The 14,995-nt window shown below is 35.5% G+C and overlaps 1 protein-coding gene across 1 annotated transcript in view; it reads left to right on the plus strand.

Annotated features, from left to right (window-relative positions):
* Positions 1–14,995, plus strand: part of LOC136024926 (T-complex protein 1 subunit beta-like) — a 59,674-nt gene that overhangs the window by 40,340 nt on the left and 4,339 nt on the right. Inside the window, exons 8-9 of the mRNA XM_065700507.1 lie at positions 12,249–12,419; positions 13,955–14,132. Coding sequence (XP_065556579.1) covers positions 12,249–12,419; positions 13,955–14,132 — 349 coding nt within the window. The remainder of the gene's footprint in view (positions 1–12,248; positions 12,420–13,954; positions 14,133–14,995) is intronic.

The following is a 14,995-nucleotide window of genomic DNA, read 5'->3' on the forward strand; positions in this document are numbered from 1 at the left end:
GAGAGTGTGGGTTATGCATTGGTTGAGTGTGAAGAATTGAGTGAGTGCGCAAATGAAGTGTATGGAGATTTAGGATTGATGGGAGATGGCTAGTGAATGTATTGAGTGATGAATGTTTTGCGACTGTTACAAATTTAGGATGATATCCCAGGCTGGTTATGGAAACACAGAAGAAGCATTTTTTGATATGTTTTTTTCATTGTTAATGTAATGTCAATTATTTAGAATTTAATTTTCTTTTTTATTTTATGTTGCTATAGCCATAGGGCTTTTAGCGCATTAAACCGTACTTACTGTTAAGACTCAAGGCGTTTTTATGTCATTCATTATTAAAGCTTTTAGTATTAACTTTTTTTAATACTTAACACCAATTGTGAACAAAAAACTTAACATAACCACATCTCCTAGAAATACCATGGCATGGTATGAAGGAGGGATAATAATAAAAAATCATGGCCTGTTATGCTGATTTTACAATATCCTATTAAGGTTTTTATAAAATTTGATCTGGTTTCTGCTGTTTAAGCTGTATACTTTCACCTTTTTTTTAAGGTTTCCTTTTGAACAAAAAACCTGGCGTGAATCAACCGAAGAGAATAGAAAACGCCAAGATACTTATTGCAAACACGCCCATGGACTATGATAAGATTAAAGTATGTCTCTTTTCATCATCTTCTTTTAGTTTCTATAAGTCTATTTGATTGCTTTCAACCCGTGAGTTTAGGCTTGTGATTACAGTATTAATTTTGCGAGTTTGACTCTTGATCTGTATGAAAGTGTTATTTTTGTTATCTCAAACCTGCGTAGCTAAAATGTAAATATGTAGATACATAATTAACAAATAAAATTTTAATGCAGAGATTAAAAATAAACTAAAATATGCCCTTATGTTTGGGACCCTTTATCCATAAAAAAAAAATAGGGGGTTACGTCAAAAAAGATAATTGCATAAAAATATGGTAAGGTGAAAAAATTATTTATTATTTAAAGATAAATTATTACAATCATAACCATGAAAGAAACGAAAGAGTTCACGTCTTGAAAAATATAGTTATTCTATAAAAGCTCTAAACTCTTATGGTAACAAAACACTGTCCAAATCCAGTCTAACTGAGGATTAATGACGCATTGCTAGGAGTATGGGTATCTTATAAAAGTGGAACCTGACATAATTGCAAAAGAACCACTAATGCCGTCTAGTGTTGGTGTTCCATGGTATTTTCAAGCCTCGCTTTTTTTTAGATTGAAGTTAGATACTTGTCAGTACATTTTACCAATTGCACTCATTTTGCCTAGTTATTGTAATAAAGAAAAATGCAAAGAAATGCCGAAAGTCAGATGGCGTTGGAGATTTTTTCGACAATTTCGCCAGTTTCCCTCTTATAATTTATCCATACTCTTGAAAGTACAGCTCGAAAAAGTTGATAAGACATTATAAAAAAAATGAAATAATCTTTTAATTCCAACATCTTACGCATAACCCTAGTCAGTACAATTAGAATTGATTAAAATCAGAATAGAGAAAAGGCTTTCTTGAAACAATTAAGCTATAGAGAGTGAATCGTCCTCGTTTTTTTTTTTTTTTTTTTTTTTGCTTTTTAGTCTGGTGTCTGTGCAGGTTCTAAAACACATACGGGTGCCGTATTTTTAAGTTTCGATTCTTGACATATATATTTTTGTAAATTTAGCTTTCTGATTTGTATAAGAGAACTACCTTGTTTAGGGAACTGATTTGAACAGTTTTACAAAAAAAATTTTAACAATTAAACTGAGGTATTTAAGTTTGTTCTATTTGTTTTTTAGAAAAGTGGAAAACACTTAACCGAACGTTTAAAAATTGTTTAAGCGAATCATTAAGCGTCATAATGGATTGATTGGGGATCAATCTATTGGTCTTGATTTTGAAATATCAAGCTATGCTATATGTATTTAGAATGTTGCAAGACTGTGAGATTTGTAAAAATCTTTCGTCCTTCAAAGGAATTGTGCTTTCTTTTTTTCTAAAAGGGTTTATGTTTATTTCTATAATACTTATACGAATACTCTGTGTTAATGTAAAGCATTTACTGCACCCAGTTTTTATGTAGGTTAGCCTACGTCCTGCTTTTTTTTGTAAGATTAACTGAGAGTTGTCCTCGTTAATGTTAGGTTAATAACATTATTCACTAATTCATTTCCTATTAAGATTAAGTAGTAATTACTTAACATGGAACAACAATATTACTTGACATTGGGACAGTAAATCCTCCACTTAGAAGAACGTGGAAAGGCGTAAAATTAATTATTATTATTATTATTTTTATGAAAGTCGAAAGCTATGAAATTAGCTTCCTTTATTACCTTTAACTATGGGTGCTTGGTTTAAGGGATTTTCACCCTCAAAGGGATCACGTTCTATGGTCCATATCCTTAAGATCGAAGTAATTATCACTATTTTTTATTAGTTTCTTGTATAACTTCCAACTATTTAGCCGCATGTCGAGAAAATATTAGTTTCCAATCTATTTCTATTCTCCTACCATTGGTTTTCATCCTCGTCCATTTCAATTAAACTGATGACTCAGACAGTGCAATGGCGTCAATTTGAGGTGGCCTGTGCTCCCTTGATTTTGTATCTCCCCCTAGGTCTTGAAGAAATGTCTTTTTTTGGGGGGAGGGGGGTATTTTCATTGTAAAATGCCTCTTTTCGTGTGATTGATAATAATTATCCCTAGATGTGTATTTCTAGTTAAGCAGGCCTGCAAATCAAAACGATTTGATACACTAGCTGGGGGGGGGGGAATTTTTTCATTTATTTATTGTAATAACAAAAAGGACGACGCATTGCCAAAAAAAAAAATAAAAATAAAAGCACAGAAAGAAAGAAAAAATATAACGTTGAACAAGAAACATATATGTAAATTACATTAATTATTACATAGATATAAATCTCTGCCCTGAAAATGGGCCTAAATCGTGGCCGGTTAATTTTCTGTTGTGTTTGCAATATACTGAGAAATATCTTGTACAGGGTCTGTAATTTGTGTTTCTGGATTATTGATGGTCGTTTCTGTGCCTAATTGAGAGACGTAAAAAGCCTTATAAATTTCCTTTTGCTAAAAAGAAAAACAATGAACTGATTTTTGATTGGTCGGATTTTGTGTGGATATTCCAAAATTAAGCAATATGGAAGATATGAAGGAAGATGTGGTGGTTAGAATCATAGGTGATTGAGAAAAAATGCTTGAAGTATCAAGAGGGAGACAAAAGGAGGGAGAGTTGATAACTTCCGCCCAATGGGAGCAAAGCTAAAGGAGGACTGTCAAAAGTGTTCATATTAATGAGAATAATATCAAGAGAGGTGTTTTCCCTACTAGTAGGTATTTTAACCATTTCATTAACTTTAAGAGAGAAGCAAATTGAATCCATTATAAGATCACTGGCGTCACCAACTGATAAAAAGTCCAGTATTGGGAAACTTAGAAATAGTAAAATCAGCACTTATCTGCAATTGCTGGATTATCTGCTTTTTCTGAATCTTAGAATCTTTTCTGAATCTGGACTTATCTGCATTTTTTGAATCCATATTTGGTTTGTTGAGTAATTGGACACAGCTATTTAAAAAATATTAAAGAGACAGGGAATTATTTCGGCCTGATACTTAACCAAAGTGTTTTATCATACTCAGCCAAACTAGAGTCAGAAATAATTTTGGGGTAAGGGTAGCTCTTAGTAAAAAACGAGACACCACCGCCTTATTTTCTGAGAAGGTGATTCTTTTTTAAGAAAGGACAAGGGCGTGTAATGTAGCTCGATTTTAGTTCGTGTGTTTTTCAGTTTGAATTTAAGCTTGAGAGGTGTTTTTAGGCACTGGGTTTGAAGTGTGTTTTGAGCGAGTCCGTCGAAAATTGTTTTCAGGTTATGTGTGTTCAATCCAGCGAAATTTTAAAGCGTTTAAATCTTACGGGTTCCAAGCGTGTTGGACAATGGTTCCTCAAAAGTGTAACAAGTAAGAATAGCATGGTTGAACACGGGTTCTGAGAAGACATTCGCCCGTGTTAAACCCGGTACTCAAAACGATAGTCTGCACAACCCGTGCTGGATGTGGGTGACCTGAAAACAAGGCTTTGGTCAAGTTGTTATCTACCACCTTATTTTTTTTTCTTATTTAAAGTGTTTTCTTTTGCATAGATATTTGGTTCCCGAGTTCAAGTAGATTCTACAGCCAAAGTAGCTGAATTAGAATTAGCAGAAAAGGAGAAAATGAAGGAAAAAGTAGACAAGATTCTGTCGCACAATATCAATGTATTTATCAACAGGCAAGTTCTAATTTCATCACCTATTTTTGTGACACTTTCTACTGGATACTGTGATCTGATACATATTGTGCTATGTTGTGGTACTAAAACGTACTTGTAGCATCGGATATCCTACCGATTAAATTGTTTATAACTCCACGTAATATTTTGGGTCTGGACCCTCGTTTATAGGTCTCATTTTTATGGCACTTGTTAAATACCAAGTGGCATATAGCGATCGCAAATTCTGTCGGTTGGTTTGTCAGTCGGTCCCGGTTTTGCTAGTTTAGGCACTTCCAGATAAGCTAGGACGATGAAATTTGGCAGATATATCAGGGTCCAGACCAGATTAAATTAGATATAGTCGTTTCCCCGATTCGATCATCTGGGGGCGAGGAGTGAGGGGACGCGGTTAATTCGAAAAATTAGAAAAAATGAGGTATTTTTAACTTACAAACGGGTGATCGGATCTTAATGAAATTTGATATTTAGAAGGATTTCGTGTCTCAGAGCTCTCGTTTTAAATTCCGACCGGATCCGGTGACATTGGGGGGAGTTGGAGGGGGGAACCTAAAATTTTGGAAAACGCTTAGAGTTGCGGGATCGGGATGAAACTTGGTGGGAAAAATAAGCACAAGTCCTAGATACGTAATGGACATAACCGGAACGGATTCGCTCTCTTTGGAGGAGTTGGGGGGGAGGGTTAATTCTGAAAAATTTGAAAAAATGAGGTGTTTTTAGCTTACAAAGGAGTGATCGGATCTTAATGAAGTTTCATATTTAGAAGGACCTCGTTACTCAGATCTCTTATTTTAAATCCCGACCGGACCCAGTGTTATTGGGGGGAGTTGGGGGGGGGGCAAATCTTGGAGAACGCTTAAAGCAGAGAGATCAGGATAAAACTTGGTGGGAAGAATAAGCAGAAGTCCTAGATATGTGGTTGACATAACCGGACTAAATACACTCTCTTTGAGGGAGTTGGAGGGGGTGTTAATTCGGAAAAATTAGAAAATTGAGGTATTTTTAACTTACGAACGGGTGATCGGATCTTAATGAAATTTGATATTTGGAAGGATATCGTGTTTCAGAGCTTGTATTTTAAATCCCGACCGGATTCGGTGACATTAGGGGAGTTGGAGGGGGGAACCTAAAATCTTGAAAAACGCTTAGAGTGGAGGGATCGGGATGAAACTTGGTGGGAATAATAAGCACAAGTCCTAGATACGTGATTGGCATAACTGGAACGGATTTGTTCTCTTTGGGGGAGGGTTAATTCTGAAAAAGTAGAAAAAATAAGGTATTTTTAACTTAAGGACGGGTGACCATTCGTGTGATATTTTAAAATTTAATATTTAGAAGGAACTCATGTCTCGGAGCTCTTCTTTGAAATCCCAACCAGATCTGGTGACATTGGGGGGGAGTTTGAGGGGGAACCGGAAATTTTGAAAAACGCTTAGAGTGAAGAGATCATGTATGAAACTTGGTGGGTAGAATAAGCACATGTCGTAGATACGTGATTGACGTAGCCAGACTGGATCTGCTCTCTGTGTGGGGGAGTTAGGGGGGTCCAGTGCTTTGGCGAGTTCGGTGCTTCTGGGCCCGCTAGGACGATGAAAATTGGTAGGCGTGTCAGGGACCTGCACAATTTGACTTGATAAAGTCGTTTTCCCCGATTCGACCATTTGGGGGGCTGAAGGGAGAAGAAAAATTAGAAAAAATGAGGTATTTTTAACCTACGAGTGGGTGATCGGATCTTAATGAATTTTAGAAGGACTTCGTGTCTCAAAGCTCTTATTTTAAATCCCAACCGGCATTAAGCCTCTGATTTTCCTTTGAAATTAATCTATAGGTTCTTAGAATTTTGCTAGAGCTCATGCCATATGAGCTCTTGGCTCTTGTTTCTGCTTGGAATTCGATTGTCAGAGCAGCACTGACCTGATAAGGAATGCCACTATTAAATGGGTTGTAAAGATTGCCTGTTCATGAAACTTAAGGGGGAAAGGTGGGGCCAGATGTTTAAAATACCTTCAACTAAGATACAAACAGATATTTATCAAAATCTAGTAAGGAAAAATATTTTTTTGGAGAACTGTACCAAAAATAAAGTGTTTTTCAAAATGTAGTGTGGACAATTTCCATACCCCCCCCCCCCCACTGGCGCTCCTGGGGGCTGTCATTATCAAATTGTCTTTCCCACAAGTCTTTGGATATATATCAGTAAGTCATCACTAAATGGCTTGACCTCTTATTTTTCTCTGAATTTTGTAAAAATGTGTATGTATTCCGATGTATTCATTATAATTTATCTTTCTTTCTTTTGCATCTATGACTTTATCCTATTAATACGAATATGTTTTTGTATATATTTGTGTTTTTAAATTTATTTATGAGGCTTCAAAAGTTTGCGCAAAAAAGTTCTGCCTTGATCATCTTGCATCAAATCTCGCATCGCATCTCACATTATCTCGCGATCAAAATTGGTGGTTCTTTTAATGAATATTTGCCTTCTGCATAATAAGAACAAAATGCTTTCTTTTACTGCATTTACTAAGATTTACTAAGATCATCAACGGCTCGAGCTCAGTTAAATATGTATTACTATGAAATTATTGATTGCTTTAAGAGGTTGCAGTTTCAAGTTAAATAGTTCGTTGCTTTACTCGTAAAACTATATGGAATGTTGATCCCGAGTTAAAGAAAGCTAAAAATGAAGCAAAATTTTGGCTCCAAATCTGTGATTGCATTTTGGCGTCTGTCTAGTGGTAATATTTTTTATATTAAACCAAAAACTAAAACTGCATTCAAGTGTCGATTACAATCAGCTCGGGTGTCTGGTACACGAATTTCTAGAAAGTTCCAATAGTGGAACACGTATTAATGTTCGTAAAACCAACATGCTACTACTAAAAATTTGGCCTTCTTTTCATGTTTTAAATAAAATTTTGAACAACAGATAATAAAACTTTTAATTTATGAAGTTAAATCAAAATTTCCTCTACCTTTTTACGGGATAAATCCGCTAAGAAAGAATAAAAGAACTCATTTTCAGGCACATCTATGCTGAACAGCATTTCAAGTCTAGTGTTGATTAAACAATATCATTCTTAGAGCATCTTATTCTTTTTAGGATAATTCCAGCATGCACGCTTTTTAGTTAGTTCGCTAAGAATTATCGAGAAAATAATATTGATAAATATGATAAAGTTGTGCCTCATAAAACGTATATATTATTTTTTAGCTATATCCTTACTTTTTAAGATATTCCTAATGTATTCTAAATCTCTTTACTCTCCAATCTCCAAATTGGTCTCCAATTGGTGTTCTCCTCCCCTCCCCCTCCCTGCCCATAGATCTATCCCTGAAAGTTCAACTCAATTCCCCTGCTGTGAGACGAAACAGGGCTGACTTTCCAAGACTTCGGAAATAGTTATGGAAATTTATCTAACATTGAAGAAATAAATAATAAATAATTTTATTCCTCACGCCTCTCAATACAAAATTTCCACAAAACTGACACCTTTTTAAAAGTAAAATGTTATGGCAGGGCGAAGAGCGGATCCACTGTATCACGATTGCCATTTAAAGTCGTCCTACGTTGAAAGTACGGAAATTACGGAATTTCATTTACGGAAAAGATATATCCCCTTGCTTTTTACTTGAATTTTTCGCCCATCTGCTCTTTTAAAGTTTTCAAGCATTGATTCTAACACCACAAATGCAGCTGTCTTTAAAAAAACACATGATTTTGGTTTTATTAGACGGCATAAAAGCCCAACGGCAAGCTCGAGCCTCGGATTCCAAGATCTTCTTCTTCTTATTCAGCAGACGGGCTTTTCAGTCGAAACTATTTAGCCCTTTTCCTTTTGGCTCACTTTGTGGGATCGACAGAGCTATGGAGCTGGTTTGTCTTATATGATTTGTATCTGCTCAGATTTCTTGAAGTATATCTTTTGATACCAGCAGTTGAATTATAAGAGAATATATTGAGCTCTGTGCTCTGCGAGAAAGTATGGTCAGCAAGACTCTTGGCTGCTAGTGGAATTTTGTGGTGTTTGAAGCATTCTAACATTTTACATAGCAGGGTATACTGTGCAGACGTCAGCATATTACATTCAAATAGGCAATGATCTATTGTTTCATTCTTAAGATTACATGACCTGCAAAGGGGGGACGCGGGAACCTCGCCACTTGAATTAGGGATCTGATATGAAAATGCCTGAAAATTTAGCCCATTTGAACCTGACCGAATTCTATGATAAATCTTGGAAAGTTGCTTACTTGGGAAAGGTGATAGGGTAGGATTCTTATTATTTAGCAGTACCTCTGTAAGTCTCCAGCGTTAAATATCTTTAATGGGGATTGGTCTCCCACTTGGCTGGTCAATATTTAAAGCATTTTTTGCTATTTCATCTGCCTTATGGTTACCTATTATACCCGAGTGGCCTGGAATATACTGGATATGAGTTAAAATACCTTTTGAAGCAAAAATATCAATTATCCTAAGACAAAGAAATGTGTCAATATCCATCTTATATTGAAAAGCTGAAGAAAGAAGCTCGAGGGTTGACAAAGAGTCAGAATATATTATAATATTTTTATTATTAATATTCATATGTTCATTAACCATGAGGAAATCTAATGCCATGATTATGGCATTTAGCTCGGCAGACATGACAGATGAATTATCCTGTAATCTCTCTCCTAAAGCGATATTATGGGTTGGGAAGAATGCTCCACTTGCCACTTTCTCATTCATTTTGGACCCATCTACAAAAATTTGGAAATGGTTTTTATAAGCAACATTGTTTAGCTCGGCAAATTTTTTCTGAATAAAAGAAATGGGGGTAAGTTCTTTGGTCCACTTTGAGAAGTCAGTCTTTATTATGGGGATTGACCAACTCCAAGGGGGGGGGTTTGGGGGAATGTGGGTGCAATAGATTTTACTGGCACTGGGAACTTCTTCTGGATATTTGCATATTCATTTGCAATGCCTCTAAACATAGAAGGATTTGTTAACCAGTTATGCAGGATATGAGAATCATTGGCTTCAATTTTTGTAAGGTAATTAATTAGTAGAGATCTTCTTCTTTCGTTTATTGGTGATAGTCCACTCTCAGTAAGCAGAAACTTAGTTTTTGTTTGTTTCCTAAGACCAAATATAAGACGAATTATATCATTTTGCACCGTTTCGATTTTTTGCATGTGGGTCTTAGCACAAGCACCATAAACTATGAGGCCATAGTCAATATGGGGTCTTATATATGATTTATAAAATTGGAGTAGTGTTTTCTCATTACAGCCTCAAGGTGTGGCTAGTAGCCTTTTAATTATTCTTATTTTATATAGCACTTTTTTTTTCTGTTTGTGATGTGGAGGTGTAATTTTAGTTTTTGGTCAAGTATGAGCCCTAGATAATTAATTTGATTGTCCTCTGGGATAAGTATTCCATTTAATGTTAGCCTTGCATTAGAATGATTTCGCTTATGGTGGAATTGGATAATTTTTGACTTTGTGGGTGCAGTAGGTAAAATGGACTTTTGAGAAAACTTTTCAAATTGGAAAAGTGCATTTTGCAACTTTGAATGCGCAATCTCGAAGGTATTGCCTGTTGCCCATAATACCAGATCATCAGCGTACTGTAGATTGGTATGTGGGAGGTTCATGTCCCAGAGAAATAGTGAAAATAGGAGGCAGCTCAGGACTGCACCCTGTGGAAGGCCTTTGGTTATTGAAGTTTTGGGTGAAGAGGCTGAACCTACACAAGCAATGAAACTTCGGTTTTCTATGAAGGATACAAGTTTGGGGGGTAGTCCAAGGTTTGTAACTTTAGCTAAGAGAATCTGGTGGTCAACATTATCATATGCTCCTTCGAAATCTAGGAATGCAGCAGCTAGGACATTATTTTTTTAATAGGGGTTCATTTATTGCATTTGTTAACACTATGAAAGCATCTGTTGATGAGTGGTGTTTCCTGAAGCCAGTTTGAGTATGAGGTATCAGATTATTCTTCTCAACAAACCATAGCATCCGATGGTAAATCATTTTCTCCATTAATTTTCCCAGCACTGGGGTAATCATTATAGGTCTATATGACTCAGGGTCATGTTTAGGTTTGTTTTTCTTTCAAATTGGTAGGAGAGATGAACATTTCCAGTTATTAGGGAATGTGGATGTAGCCCATGCATGGTTATAGCAATTTAGGAGCTCCTGTTTGTACAAAGGGGTAAGATTCTTTATCCATATAGGGTGTATATTATCATAGCTACTTGTAGCATTGGCCTTGATATGCTGTATTGCATTATTCAATTCATGTATTGAGAAGGGATGGTTTATATACTCTGAACCTGGTCGGGGCTGGTAAATAGGATTTGTCAAGATTTGAGCAGTGATATTTTTGTTTTTTGATGTTAGCTTTTTTGAGAAAAGGGAGGCAAATAATTTTGTCTTATCAATTTCATTATCATAGTGGGAATTCTCATGTATTAGTTCATACATAAGAGGGTTGGGGGATGTTTTTTTCCCACAGATTTTGCTTATATATCTATGTATGCTTGGCTCAGATGTTTCTCTGGAAAGATTATCTGCAAAATTATTCCAATAATCATATTTAGCATTAATTATTGTTCTCTTGAGGTTAGCCTCTGCTTGTAATTTACTTAAATATGTGGCAGGGGATGGTTTTTTTTAGGTATGCTCTCCTAGTTGCATTTTTTATTCTCCACATAATTTGGCAATTTTTTGTCCACCATGCTTTAGAGGTGTGTTTAGGGATGGTTTTCCTAGGTGAAGTTTTGGGGATAGCTTGATTAGCTGCATTTGTTAATATTGATGTCATAGCTTCAGCATACGTGTCAGCAGTTACGACTGAGGTATGAGATTTCTGGGTTAAACTTAGGATTTCTTCATTAAGCTTATTTCTAAACATGGTCCAATTTGCTTTGGTGTTGACATATTTAGGGATATGTGGGAGAATTTTGGCTGGTTCATTTAAAGAGGATACTATTGCAAAATGGTCAGTGCATAGATTTTCAATTTTCTTAATATAAATTTTATTTAGTATATTTATTGAAACAATTTGTAGGTCGATAGTTGAGAATTTGCCACTTTTGGGTTGAAATATGTATTTAGATTAGGAGGGGTAGCAATTGCTAAATCGGCATTATTTGAAATCAATCTTTCAATAAGCTTACCAGCTTTGTTTGCTGGCTTATCCCCCCACAGAAGACTGTGGGCATTAAAATCCCCGCAGATGATTATGTTATTTAGCATATTAGAGTTGGTAATATAAGTGAAAAAAATCCATAGCATCTGTAGTCTGGCCATTAGGGTTATAAAGACTTAATATGTATGTTTTTGTATTATTTATCCAGACATTGATACCAATAACATCAACATCGTTTGAAAAATCTGAGAAATTGATACCGCAAAATTTAATATTATTATTTAAGATTATAGCTACGCTACCTCGTTTTCTCTGTGAAGACCTATCCTTTCTCAGGATATTATATCCCGGAAACTTTGTTTGTTGGTTATTAGTGAAATGGGTTTCTTGAAGGCAAGCAATATCAATGGAAGATTGTAAGTCGGATGCTTTTCCTCCTGTTCTTCTTCTTACAACAGGACCAGGTGTTTTTCTGCCTCAGCTGACATCTGTAATTTAGATGCTACTTGGGAATTCTTTTTAACCGTAAGCTCCCCAGGCTCTCCTTCTGACCTGTTGTAAATTAAAAATTAATAGATTGATAGCTTTGAATAGAATGAGGTATGAGAACAGTTGTCTTGACCTCAAGTCGAATAGTGCTGTAGTGAGTTGTTAGTAGAAGTGTTGGTGTATTTATACATAAAAAAAATTAATGATTTTCTTCTAAAGATGCAAATGCCTACCAATTTTATAGGTAGATTGCAATCGAAACAGCAGTAATAAAAGCCAAGTGTTACTAGTTTGAGAAATTATAAATTTATTCTAGGCAGCTTATCTACAATTATCCTGAGCAGTTGTTCGCTGATGCTGGTGTAATGGCCATTGAGCACGCAGACTTCGACGGGATTGAACGTTTAGCTTTAGTAACTGGCGGTGAAATTGTTTCGACCTTTGACCACCCAGAATTGGTAAAACTAGGAACCTGTGAACTTATTGAAGAGGTGAGAAACAAGGGTTGATCATGACCGAAAATTGAAACAATGATAGGTTGTTGTTTTTTTACAATAAGCATATTGCAATATCTGTTATACCATTAATGGGTAGGTGAGTTATAATAGTATTGGTGAAAAACCCATTACCAGTTTTGGTGAAAATGGAACAAGAAACATTTTCCTGAAACTATGTTGATTCATAAGATAAAAGACCAATGTTAGTACATTAACATTAGGATCTCAAATTATTGGGTACTCTTTCATGATCAATAAATAATAATAAAAATAGTTTTTGACCCTTTAATGATCTTCTGCAAAAATAGTGGTAACTACTGACGAAGCAATGGAGAGATTTTCCCCATTTCCAAGTGTTCACTCCAGTGTCTCTTTTGATACGATACCTATTCCGTGTCATAGAGCAAGCAACTATATTAGAATGGATGTTTAATCAAGTCGAAAGTCACTATGTATCCAAATTGTCTAAAGGGCGTTACTGCAATATTTTAGAAACTGTAAATGGTAATAACTTGAAATTTTCAGAGAATTTTGAAATTAATCAAAGACATTCTGTACATCCTGGTAGCCAAACGGGGTATTTGCAATTCATTAGAAAGAGCTAAGAGTATTGAGTCGAAATTTTTCGTAGATGGTAACTGAATTGTTGAACTGAATCAAAAGAACTATCTGCATCAAAAGGGCTTATCTGCCATATTTCAGGAACTGTTAGGGCATTAAGTTGAAATTTGCAGAGAATGTAGAGGCTGATTATAAGATAAATAAAAAGACACTGTGTCGATCCAGGTTGTCACAATAGTATTTTTTTACGCCTCATCAATCATACGGTGAAGCCCAGGTCACAAATAATTTCATTCTATTTTCACTCGTATGTCATCTTTTCGAGTATATCATCTAGAAATTGCTGTGGAATCAATAGCTTAGTTCAAGAACCGTCCTTGAACTTGATTCCAAATTGAACTAACTTTAGGTAGTAATTATGTTGAATGCAATCAAAGTGAACACTCAGATCACCTTATGCTACTTAAGAATTTCATATCGAATTTGATAGTTCAGTTTTTATTCTTTAACTTTTTTACTCTCTGAAATATTTCGGAGATATTGGCTCTTGGCCATTTTTGTCCTAACACTCAACTAGGCCATTTTTGTTCAACTAGGTAGTTGAACAATTATTCATCTTTTGAATATTAAGAGTATATGTTTTCTTTTAGGGAGAAGTAACTGCCCCAAGTAGAATAGATAAGTATTGTTTTAACTTCCGTAACCTAAAAAGCCTAGTTTAGCATGTTTGAAATCATGTTTTCATCAACTTGGCTCTCCATCTTTATCTGCTTACATTCCTTCTCCCTTCCTTGTTTTTTTTTTTTTTTTTTTTTTTTTTTTTTTTTTTTTTTTTTTTTTTTTTTTTTTTTTTTTTTTTTTTGCAGTAGCTCATGGCAGTCAAACTTTTCAGTTTTATCCTTCTTTTGAATGAGTTTTAAGCATAGTCTAAAGATATTCGTTTTTGATACGATATATGTCCATTCTAGAAAATGATTGGCGAGGAGAAACTGCTGCAATTCAGCGGGGTTCCACTAGGTGAGGCCTGTACTCTTGTCTTAAGGGGTGCTACCCAACAGATTCTTGAAGAAGCAGAAAGATCAGTCCATGATGCCCTCTGTGTCTTGACATCAACTGTCAAAAACCCAAAAACTGTATATGGTGGAGGTAAGTGTGTGTCGTCTAACCTTAAAAAGGTCATCTTGAATTTAGATAAAGATAGTTTGACTTCAAATCTATAACATTCAAGAAATACATTCCATTGTAAACTGCACGCTCTGGAAATTCCGAAAATTTATATTTTCTATATAAACAGTATCAGTACCTACTGATATTAACTGGGCAACCCTTGAATGAAGGGGGCTATCCTTCATTTGTGGAATAATTTCCGTTCGTTTTTCAAATACTGCCGGTAAATCTGGCTCACCTTCTATGAAATATACCCGTCCCCATTTGGGAAAACTGCTCCCTGGAAATTTCATCCTAGGTAAAGGCCCCCCCCCCGTCAAATTCCCTCCAGACGGTTCCACCCTCGCTGAGAATCCCGCGTTCTTGTAAAATTGCTTTGCGGACAATTCAGACTGAATTCTTCCATTTGAATATTATTTGGAAATTATTTCCCAGAAATCAAAGCACGCAGAAAAAGCCCTTGGATAATTCCCCAGAACGTCTCCTTATGAAAAATTTGGCAATCAGAAGGTAAGACAATTAAAAAAAAAAATTCGTATAGTAATTCTGTCAAATCCCCCAGGCTAACATTTTCCCTGGAATATTCCCCCCTCAGAAATTTTCCTCCCCAAGAAAGATACTCCCTAAAGAAATCCACCCCAATCACATCGCTCCCCCCCCCCCCAAAAAAAACGTCCTTATACTTCCTAATAACAAATACTATGCGTAAACAATGGGCGAATTTCATAACTTACAGACGTCTCCCCACGGACTGTAGTGGGTCATTTTACACCTAAAGACATAATTATTTGATCCTTCAACTATAATGAACAAAATGGCTATCTCAAAATTTTGATCAGATA

This window comes from Artemia franciscana, chromosome 3, assembly GCF_032884065.1.
Source record: "Artemia franciscana chromosome 3, ASM3288406v1, whole genome shotgun sequence".
NCBI classification, from domain to species: Eukaryota; Metazoa; Arthropoda; class Branchiopoda; order Anostraca; family Artemiidae; genus Artemia; species Artemia franciscana.